Genomic DNA, 12,415 nt, shown 5'->3' on the forward strand with positions numbered 1-12,415 from the left:
CTGATGACATAGTGGATCTAACCAAAATTCTTTCTATTCCTGATATCTAAGGCCAAACTCCATCTTTTTTGGCACATCTATAAACTTTTGCTTTTTATATGCTTGCAAAGTTTTGGACACCTTTTCATCTTCATGCAGCACCAGATGGAAGAAAACAACATTATATAAAAAGTATAACAACTTTTTTTGAGTCAGCAGCTATGAAGCACACTCTTAATTTCAACAAGTATGGATTAATGCAGCCAAACCTGTCTGACCTTGGAGTACTTTCTAAGGAGCTTCAGTTACCGCTTTTCTGTTAATTTTGTTTCATACATGGTTGTAGTGTGCTTTTATTGAGAAATACAGGTTTGAAGTCAGTGAAATATCAACAGATGTGTGAATTTTTTTTTACATAAATGGTGCACAAGCCATAACCATCCTCTCCCTTAGAGCGTTATGTATTTACGATATTTTCTTTCAATGGTTGCAATGTGATCACATAATGGAAATTTCAAAAAAAGATGATCTAATCTAATCAATGTTTTATGTCAAAATTTGATGAAATATAAATTCAGAATAATAATTAACAGTGGCTTACTCGAATAGTCCCATATAGTAGTAGAAGTGTTATGGCAACAGTGCAGAAAGTAATAGCAAGAGCAACATGTACATCCTCTAAAATTGAAAAATAAATATATTAACAGAAATAATTAGATGCCAACAATTTAAAAAAATTGGTTGCAATATGATATAAAACCTTCAGTATAAAATATGTATAACACTTTAGCACTTTCTACCACAATCTAATTAAAAAAAACAATAGGCAAAGCTCATTAAGAAAATAAAAATCTAAACAAAGTTAGTATAAAAGGTGTTCTTATGAAAAAATATAACCAAGCAATAATTCATTATTTCATGTATGTGTTCATTCATCCCATATGTTATAATGGAATAAATAATTTATTCTTACAAGTGGAACTGAAAGAATATCAAATGGACAACTCAAGAAGTTCACAGGGCAGTTTGCTATGGTGAAGCTAGTTCTCACTATAGCAAACTCTCGGTGACCACAGGAATAACATATTATAGAGGTTAGTTTGCTATAGTGAATTTTCTTTATTATAACAATGGATTTTGTGGAGCTTTGGTCATTAGTTTTTTTTTTTTTATATATATATATCAACAGTGTGCTACAGTGATATTCAACAACAGCTATGTCAAAATGAATTATTTTCATTATATAATGAAGAGCCTCAAAACTGTATTAAAGGCTGAAATCTAGGCATTTACAAACATTATTTATCATCATCAATTTCTTGTCCAGTACACTCCTTGAAGTACAGAATGCTATGGCAGTACTACATAATTATGCTGACAGTATTAATGACCTGTCAATAATTTTCCTCCAAATCAGTCATCACTTGCCATTACTCTATGAGAGAGAGAGTGTCCTATCGACCTTAAGTACAGAAATGCATATCTAATTGCATTACTCTTGAATATTTTATACCAAATCATGTTCTGTCCTCATGTGTTTCATTTAGCCATCTTTCACGCTAATTACTCCAGACATCCACGATATCGTTATCTTTAGTTTTTATAAGACCTTTATTGTCTCTGATCTATTTTACTCTACTCTTTTTCTCCATTTCTAAGCTTTTTTTTTAATTGCCTCCAAAAACATTTTGTCACCTTCCTGACATCTATATTCTTGCCAGCTTTCCTTCCTATGACTTATTTAGCTACTTTTACACACTGCTTTACAATTTTCCCCGTATTCTTTCACAACACATACTGATTTACTTGCTAGAACTTTTGATATGTTTTCTTCTTTTCCATGGCTGCTTCTTTAGCTTCTTGTATCCACCATGGAGTTCTGACTTTTCTATCTTGCATACAACTGTACCATATGCCTTTCTAGCCAAATTAATCAATGTTTTCTTCAGAATTTGCCATTGAAACTTCAAGTTTCATTCTTACTTTTGAATTCTTTCATTTTTTTCTTGAATAACATCCGTGTAGCAGAGAATATACAGGGTGTTCGGGATAAATTTGACAGTTTCGTAAGGAAAAAGAAAATCTTCTTTGTATCTATTAAATTTAATGAATTGACAAAAAAACATTACAGGCAGAGTTAATTACAATACTATCAACAAGATTTACTCAAAATAACCACCATTAGCATCGATCACAGCTTCAATTCTGCTTCAGAACCTCGAACAAGCTGATGCTACAGTCTCCCTGGGAAGGGCCGCAAAAACTGTTTTAATTTTATCCATTAACTGGGCTTTTGTATTACTGGAAGTGCGATTGGTGTCTTTTTCAACTGCGCCCCATACAAAATAATCCATGGGGTTAAGGTCTGGGGAGTTTGGAGGCCAAACATTTGGACTGGTGAAGTCGTAGAAATTTTCAGACAACCATTTTTGACTTTTCCCAGAGGTGTGGCAAGGGGCCGAATCCTGCTGCCATACATACGGACTACCATTGGCTACCCTTGTTATCCAGGGCTTGACTACAGTTAGCAACTCCACGAACAAAGCCCGAATTCCAATGCCAGGGTTCTTCAACACCTGTTCCTGCAGATTTGCGAGGAATTCTGCTGTACGAACGCAATCAGATCGTCTGCTAGGGATCTTTCTTCTTGCTACATCCTCGTAGTCACCATTGCAAGTCTCTAGTTCATGCCTGATTGTTTTTACTGTATTCAGGGAGCATTGGGCAGCAGTCGTAATATCCTTATTTTGATGGCGGGCACGAATCATCATGATACAAGTTATTCTCTTCCATGATTCAGGTGGGTTCCAGCTATCCATCCTTTCTGACATCTTGTATATGAATGAAGAAGGGTCCAAACTTTTAAATGAAGAGAAGTGTGTGTTAATACATGTAACTTACGGTAAAATATAATTAATTATAAATATGTCAAATTTATCCCGAACACCCTGTAGTTCTCCTTTAAAAGTTGCACTACTTTAATTCTCTTTAAAACTGTGTCATACACTTTTCTCTTTAATATGATATTCATTTTTATTCTACTTAAAGCTAAGCAATGATCACTTCCAAATTTCTAGTTTATACCCTTGTGATCTGATAATAATATAATCGATAACACTTTTCTGTATTCTTGTGCCATTTTTCTATGTAAATTTGTACACACACATCTTTATGTCGAAAATAGAATTAATCATGACCAGTATGTAGCCTGAACAGAAATCCAGCAGGCACTTACCATTATTATTAGCTTTGCACTTTAAAGTTTTTCCAAAACATTTCTATATGCCTGTAACTCATTACCTATTCTGCTGTTTAAGTATCAAACAAAACTTCTCCATTTTCATTGTCAGCTGCCTTCTCTAATGATTTGAAAATGACCCCATTTTTTTCATAGTGGAACCTTCTATGTAACAAATGTTTCATTGTCCAATTCACTAAATAATTCTACTTGAAATTGTCTGCCAATCGAATAGTTTATCTTCCTGTTGGTGTTGAATGCTATTACTACTTCTTCCTCTACCTTATCACTACTGAATGAATATAACATTCTATATTATTTAGCAGGATAGCATCTGTTTTAGTCTTCTTAATCTCAGTAACACCAATAACATCCATATAATACTTCTCTAGTTCTTCTGAATTTCAACTTCTTTTTCACTGATACTTCTTATTGGTGCCCATCTTTTATTCTACTGACGAGTTTGTTCCAGTAATTGACTTTTCGCTGTTCAGTCTCATACTCTGATGGAACCAGCAGGGGACTTGTTCAAACAGATCACATCCCATCCAAAGTGAAATTTCATCATACTTTAGCATAATGTCTATTTCTAATTTAATTCAATACAGACAATCTGGTTGGTTAAGTACTAAATTGCCAGCCCTACTGTTTGTTCAATATCCAGTGGATGCCTACATGTGAAAGTGAGGTTGAACATTAAGTAAGAAGCCCAGGTCAGTTCTCTACATTCCTTAAAGGAAATGTAAGGTCTTCTACCAGTTTTCCAGCTTTGATTCTTAAGCAACCCATTGTTCAGGACTATCATCATCATCAAATTCCTGACGTACCCTCAAGGGGTGTACAGGATATGATAGTACCACATGAAAAATTTACATCATTACTAACTTCCTATCTACAATTTTCCTACAAATCAGTCTGTTACTTGTCAAGACTCCAACATTATCAGATTTTATATTTTTATAGTCTAAGGCACTTTGTACAGTATCAATCCACCTATATCTTGGTCTTCCTTTGGATCATTTTCCTGCCAACCTGGCAGAGAACACTTGCTTTGCTAATCTTTAATCGCTCATTCTGTTTAAGTGACCATAGCGCCTGAGATTATAATGAATTTAGTTTAATCCTTTATCCAAGTGTGAGCAAACAAAGTTTGCGCCTGAAAATATCTTCAGGACTGGAGGTAAGGTAGTACAACACCGGGCAACTCGTAGCAAAGGTGGACCAAGCTAACATCACTCCTATCTCAGTATTTCCCATAATGCAAAACACATCTCCTTGTGGATATGTATAATGTTATGCATTAAGGGAAGGACACTACCCGGACTAGTTTCGACCTTTAATTGGGTCTCTTCAGTGGGAGCCAAGCCCAGAAGTGGAGATACCAGGCAGAAGCAATGGCGAGGTCTTCTTTAACTATAGGAGTTACCAAAAGGAGTGCCACCTTTTTAGTAAATTACTCTGGATTAAGAGAAAGATGTTGAAAGTTCATTTTTCACTTGGTTAGACTATAATAAATTTAGTTTAATCCTTTATCCAAGTGTGAATAAAAGTGTGAATACACATCTCCTTGCAGATATGTGTAATGTTATGCATTAAGAGAAGGACCACACTTGGATAAAGGATTAAACTAAATTTATTGTAGTATAACCAAATGAAAAATAAACTTTCAACACCTGAGATTAGCTCTGCTAACGCATTCCTGGATGCTGACAATGTCTAGTTCTTTCCTAATATCCTCATTTTTAATATGATATTGCCATTGATGCCATCTGTTCACACCTCTAATCTTTCTCAGGACTCTCATATCTGCAGTCTCTAGTTTGGTCAAGTGTTTTACTTCTGACCCAGTTCTCAGATCCATAAGTCAAAATTGGTTTGAACACTGTCTTGTATATAGCTAATTTACTGTTCTAACTAATTTCTCTCTTATTCCATATGAATTTATTCAATCGACTTCCTACCATACCATACCAGTTTTGTTGATTCTGTTGTCTATTTCCATATTTAATTTACCATCTTCACTAAAAATCGTGCCTAAGTAGCTGAAATGTTTTACTTGTTCCACAGGTTCTCCATTCACAACACAGTTAACATTTTCAACGATTCTACCTATTTTCATTGTCTTTTGATTGCTAACCTCTACCATATCTATTGCAACAGTTATTCAATTTAGTCAGGGAATCTTGCAAACTTGTAGAGGATTTATTTAGAAGTATAACATCATCCGCATAAAGCAAAGAGCTGACATTAACATCTCCAATTTTAATATCATGTTTAATACCACTTTCCTTCATGTGATCCATATAGATAATGAATAACAGAGGGGATAATGTACATCCTTGCCTCACACCAGATTTAACATTAAACCATCTTCCTGTACTTCATTCAATTCTAACTGCTGACTTGCAACTCAAATAAAGACTAAGTATTGCTTGATATAATCCCACATTGACACCATATAACTGTAGCGCATTGAATAGGTTCTCTCTTGGCACCTTGTCATATGCCTTTTCCAGATTGACAAAACTTAAATACAGATCTTTGTTATATTCCCATGCTTTCTCAACTATTTGCCGTAAAGTGAAGATCTGATCCTGACAGCCTCTATTTGGCCTGAATCCAGTTTGTTCTTCACCAAGCTTTTCTTCCACAATTCTTCTCAACCGTTTCTCAAGTATACTTCCATAAATCTTGCCAGAAACACACAGCAGGGAAATACCTCTGTAATTCTCACATGCAGTTTTATTTCCCTTTTTATATATATGGGTACTATGAGAGCTCTACTCCAATCATCAGGAATTCGTCCCTCTGAACTATGCAGTGCAGCCACTGTAAGACTTTTATAGCAACATACTTCAGCATTTCTGGTCGAATATCATCTACTCCTGCCGCCTTTCCACATTTCAGGCCTTTGATGGCTTTTTCTACTTCAAGTATGGGTATATATATTCTTGACTGTTTGCTTATTGAGTGTTTTTTAACCACAGTGCTATCACTGCTTGTTTCATTTAGCAATTTTTCGAAGTAATTACTCCATACTTCAAAAATATCTTTTTCTCTCGTTTTCATGTCACCTTCAGCACTCTTTCCTCCATTTCTAAGCTTCTTCAACAACCTCCAGAATATCTTACCACCTTCTTGATATTTATTTTCTATGTTCTTACCCAAGTCTTCCAATGACTTTTGTTTAGCTAGTTTTACACAGTGTTTAGCATTCTTGTATTTGTCTCTATATTCTCTAAGAGCACAAGCTGACTTATTTGACAGGAACTTTTGATATGCTTTCTTCTTTTCCTTCACTGCCTCTTTAACTTTCTGTGTCCACCATGGAGCTCTGATTTTTCTATCCTTCCAGACAACCTCACCACATGCCACTCTGGCTGAATCAATCAGAGTTTTCTTCAAGACTTGCCACTGAATCTCCAAGGTTTGGTTCCTGTTCTCAAATTCTTTCACTTTTTCTTCAATAATCTTTGTGTATTTTAGTCTACAGTTCACATCTGAGAACTTCTCAACTTTTATTTGCTTTAAAACTTTCTTACATGTTCTTTTCAATATGAAATTCAATTTTATCCTGCTCAAGACTAAATAGTGATCACTTCCAATTTCAAATCCTCTGTACACTCGTGTCCTGCACCAGGGAGAAAACATCACTATCAACAATAACATAGTCAATGAGACTTTTCTTATTCCTTGCCTCTTCTCTCCATGTGAATTTGTGCACATTTTTATGTTGGAACATTGTGTTAGTAATAACCAGTCCATGGCCTAAGTAGAAATCCAACAGGTATTTGCCATTATTATTAGCTTTGCTCTTTTCTCCAAATTTTCCCAAAATATTTTTGTATGTCTGACAATTATTTCCTACTCTGCTATTTAAATCCCCAACAAGGACCAACTTTTCCTTTTTCATTGTGTCAGTTGCCTTCTCTAAAGCAAAAAATTCCTCCACTTCTACCTTAATAGAACCTTCTGTGATTCTACTAAGGTAGAAGTGGCACAAATAAGTCTCATTGTCCAATTCCCCATTGTGATATTTGCCCACATCACTCTACTTGATATTGCCTGCTATTCAAGAAGATTAGCCTCATATTTTGTGTTGAATACTATGGCTACTCCTTCTTTTTCTTGATTGTCATTGCCTGAATATAACATTTTTTATTTAGTGCTCAGAAAGATCTCACCAGTTTGTGTCTTTTTTGTTTCAGTCACCCCTATTATGTTGATCTGGTACTTATCTAATTCCCCATCTAGCTCAATTTCTTTGCCATTCAGGCTTCTTATGTTGATAGTACCGATCTTTAACTCTGGTGATGTTGAGTTGGGGCATGCTTTCAGATTTGTTCCAGTAGCTCACTTTTCGCTGTTCGCCTGGTTCCCTGGCGAAAAAACGGGAGCCTTGTGTAACCGGGTGACATTCCTTAGGCAATATATTTCTAAGCACAGCTAACGGTAAACCTCAACTTTACAGCCTCTACTATTCGCTAATAACTCTGTGCTTTGCTTCAAGGTTCTGTATGTCCTTGAAAGGTTGGCCCTGAAATTGAATCTCAACTCAAATATCGCTAGTCCATTTAGTATTCACTCAGCTGTCTTCCGTAGCTATAATTGTTATTCTACAATTTATTAGCTAACTGCCTCTCAACTAGTAGACTTTATTAGCTGCTTGAGTGACTTGCCGACTCGCTATTATTGCACTGTATTCCCGAATGCTCCGATTCCAACCTAATGCCAATCCTCTCCTTTCTCTCTCTAATCTCTCTCTCTCTCTTAATAATAATAATTTCCAGCGTTCTTCCTTTTTATATGTCCATTCTTCCCGCCTAAATTATTCTCGTGATTTCTTTCTAAAACTCTTTTCAATAAACCTTCTCACGTGGTGTTCCAAAACTCGTGCTCGCTTACTTACATGCGTCTCCATGACAACAAAACAAAACATAATAAAATTGAGCTATTGCATAACGTTAAACTTCTACAAGTAGAAATAAATAGAGAATATTTACATTTCAATTAATGCGCAGTTAAATTATCAAATACAAGTTCTTATAATATTAACATAGTAATAATTAAAATAGCTTAATAATATTTAATACAGTCTTTTCATTATTAATACATATATCTTTGATTAATTAATTAAATATTAGACAAAATTAAGGTAGTTATATGAATATTAAATTGTAAAATATTATTTACATTAAATAATATTTACAAGTCTAGCCTTTGTGATGGAAGATCATGTTGGATTCTGAAGCAAATAATAATTACTCTAATCTCTACATAATCAGAATCCAACAGTACCATCATTTTGTATTTTGGTTTAAGCCAATAAGAATACAATTTGGTTGGCTAAATCCCAAATTGCCAGCCCATCCTCGTTCGTTCAGTATCCAGGTAGATACCCAACAAGGTGCACCACGAGAAGGTGAGGATTGAACATTAGGTCAGAAGCCCTGGTTGGTTCTCTGCATTCCTTTAAAGGCTATGTGGAGGTCTCCTCTCGGTTATACAGCTTTGACCCTTAAGCACTCCTTGTTCAGGACTATTAATATTAATACCTGTGACAAGTTGTTGAGTCACCTAGTTACACAATTTGGCAATTCTTTGGGCTTATGCTAAATGCCCAGCCTGCTTCTATGTCTAAAACATATATAAATTAACTTATGAGATGTTAGTAATGTGCAATATTAAAAAGCAATAGTAAAACCTGTGTTGCTGAGAGTGCTTCATTGTTGATTTGGGATATGTTGTCCACTGTAATCTATTTATGAAATTTACATGCTTTACGAATTAGGACCATAACTTGAAGAGATCTTCCTGTTGTAATGAGTTGGACACCAGATCATCTCTGCACCTTCTTTATTACTAATTTAACCAATGAACCTAATGAATGGCATTTCCTGCCCCCTCTTTACTGCATGAAAGCCTGTGTCGTATGTTATTTAAAAGATATGCATGAATATCTTTTAAATGTCCTTTCACATGAATTTCTCTTGTTCAGTCTACATAAGATTCGCAATTTAACAGACTTCCAAATTTTACGGACAACCTTAATCTCTAATAGTCAGTTAAATCGAGAGTTTACTGTTGCGGAATTATTGAACGAGCACTTTATCAGCGTATATCATATTGATGTAAACGATCTGGTGCAATATATAGAAGAGAGGCAGGTATTAGGAGAATTGGAAGTAAAAGAAACAGAAGTGTATCAGATGTTAGTTGGGTTGGATGTGAATAAGGCCGTGGGAATATATGACATATTACCATTTATCCTTAAGGAATGTACACCACAGTTGGCTATGCCCTTGACCTGGTTATTTAACGAGTTATGCAGTGGATAGGGTTCCTAAGGAGTGGAAAGAAGGCAAAATAATACCACTCCACAAGCATGGTTCTAAGACAGAAGTCTCCAACTATAGGCCAGTCTGTATAACTGTAGTTGTGGTCAAGGTGTTGGAGAGATTGATAAGGAATAGAATACAGAATTGGGTTGAAAGACATAGCATTCTTTATGATGGTAAGCATGGATTTGTAAAAGGTAGGTCCTGTTTTAGTAATTTACTTGCAGTTTATGATAAGGTGACAAGTGCATTAGATAAGGGAGTATCATATACAGTGATATTCTTAGACTTTGCAAAAGTGTTTGATAGACTACCTATGATAAGTTGGTGTACAAGCTGCAGAAGACAGGAATAGATAGTACATTGATTAGATGGATCAGAGATTGGCTCTCTGACAATACCAGCAGGTTGTGTATGATGGAGCAGTCTTAAAAAAGGAGGGTAACCAGTGGCGTGCCCTGGGGTTCTGTTCTTGGGCCCTTGCTATTTAACTTGTTTGTAAACAATATAATCATGTGGACTGACTGGGGATCTTCTGTTATTTCCTGATGATGTTAATTCCCTTCAGGAAGATTTGAATAGACTTTTTACTTGGACAAGAGAGTGAGATTATAGTTTCAATATCAATAAGTGCACGGTGTTGCATTTTTGAGTACAGAAATATAAGGCTGTGTACTATATCAATGGTGCCATACCATACTGCAGGAAGTCTGATCACCTAGTTTTCAATGTGATGTGGAGACAATGGAGAGGGTCCAGAGGCAAGTGACTAAGACAATGTCAAGACTTTGGAATTTAGGGTATGGAGAGAGGTTAAAGAAATGTGGATTGCAGACTTTGATGGATAGGAGGAAGAGAGGTGATATGATGAAGACATTTAATTTAGTGAGAGGATTTTATCAGATTAATCCAGAGGGGATTATAAAAATAATAGAGGACAAGAAGGGAAAACCAGAGGTTATTCCTGGAAGTTACGTAAAAGTGTCGTGAAGAGGGTGTGTGTGTGTGTGTGCGTGCATGTGGAGTAATTTTTTACATGGAGAATTGTCAGTGAATGGAATACACTACCAGAATGTGTTGTTAATGCAAGGAGTATTAAGGATTTTAAGATTCTATATGATAAATATGTTGTCAGTTGAATGAACCTCCCACAATGAGTCTGTTGACTCCATGGAGGGTGTAATAATAATAATAATAAAATTGTGGAAGAGAAACATGAGGAGTAACAAGCTGTCTCAAAAAAGTGGATTATTTGTCCGAATCAGCTTTTCACTTTAAGAGAAATCATAACAGTATAACAGGGAAGTGTACTTAAGTTTAGTAGATTAAGAAAAAGGCATATAGGGTGACAAGAGAAAGCTGTTCAAAATGCTGTTATATGAGGTAAATGGGACAATACTGAAGTTGTAGCCATCAATTAGAAAAAATGAAGTATAGGAATTATAGGTTTGATGTAAAATCAGGTGTAATATAAGGATCTGCACCATTATCTCTACTCTTAATAATCATTTGACATTGCTCACATTATGAAAGAAAACAGCATCAAACCAGATATCAAATTTGGAGATTCAACTAAGATCTTTACTTGATGCAGATAATGTTATACTCCTAAATAAATCCAGCACACACCTTCAAAAATTTTTAACTAAATTGAACTGCTGTAGCTAATTTCTGAATTTGGCATCAAATTCAGCAATAAAAAAAAAGACAACTATGAAAATAGGTAACAATATGGAAATCAACTACACTCTAATTGGAGAACCAACAGAACATTTAAAATGTCTCAGCAAATGAAGCACAATTTTCAGTCAAGAATGGATACTAAATCTGGAAACATTAAAATAAATGATGTTCATCATCACTTATAGTCATCTCGACACAACATCCTACTCTTGGCAGAAACCCAAATAGCAGCTATATCCTCTACTGTCCAGCTTCTAAGCCAAATTGCCCACTTCATGATTTCTTTCACCACAAGGGTGGCACCTATTCCGTTGTGAGATCTGACAGTGCTTCACAGAGAATGGCTAATTTAGAATATCCTGCTTTTGACCTCCTCTGGCTCATGATTTCCTTGTCTCATTCACTAACATGAATTCATTAGATGCATTTACCTGTCTCCAAACTCCAAAAATTACTCTGAGATCATCTTCATCTCCAAGAAGTTCAAATAGTGAGGTCATCTTCCTCAGTGACCTTAATATCCACAACTCCAACTAGTTCCCTTTTACTAAAGACACTGACCAAGCTGGATGCAATATGAAAGTCTTTGCTATAATCAGTGACCTAATGCATCTACCTACCTGATAATCCTCTTCACTCTTCAAATACTCTATCACTTTTTAACCAGTCTGCTTTAGAGAGACACTATACAGTTCACCTGTCCTGTCGGTAACTCAGATCACAATGTTGTGCAATTCTCCCTCTCTCTCAGAAAATATCCTACAGCCATTACAAACTTTGCATCCTTTGGCAATGCCAATGTAGCAGGTGAATGACCTCCATAATTTCTACCCTTCCTTTCCTCTGATCAAACACATGCTGTGAGCAAGTCACAGAAATTATCCTCACCCACATGAAGGTCCTCATTCTCCAGTCTATTCAAAATTCTTATCCACTTTAAGCCCTGGTTCAACATAAAGTTACAGCAGGTTGCTTGCATCAAGAACCCCAGCTTCATACTCAGCCTATGCTAAAGCATGCAATAAATGCAATGCCAGTCACAAACAAATCTAACCTCATAAAGGCCAACAGTAGATAACTTGCTGCCTTTCCAAATAGAAGCAATGCCTTCTAGTCCCAAAAGAAACGTCTTCCACATCTCGCTCATCCAGATGAAACCAATGTTACAGCACCTAAA

At 35.6% G+C, this 12,415-nt stretch overlaps 1 protein-coding gene across 2 annotated transcripts in view; it reads right to left on the reverse strand.

Moving 5' to 3' along the window:
* The window catches only part of LOC150095245 (lysosomal-associated transmembrane protein 4A), a 94,411-nt gene that overhangs the window by 41,418 nt on the left and 40,578 nt on the right, over window positions 1-12,415 (reverse strand). For both annotated transcript variants that reach the window (XM_090409864.1, XM_090409863.1), the window contains exon 4: window positions 581-657. In XM_090409864.1, coding sequence (XP_090265990.1) covers window positions 581-657 — 77 coding nt within the window. The remainder of the gene's footprint in view (window positions 1-580; window positions 658-12,415) is intronic.

Source organism: Typopeltis vanoorti, chromosome 20, assembly GCF_054136105.1.
Source record: "Typopeltis vanoorti isolate ZY-2024b chromosome 20, IOZ_Tvanoo_1.0, whole genome shotgun sequence".
Classification (NCBI taxonomy): Eukaryota; Metazoa; Arthropoda; class Arachnida; order Uropygi; family Thelyphonidae; genus Typopeltis; species Typopeltis vanoorti.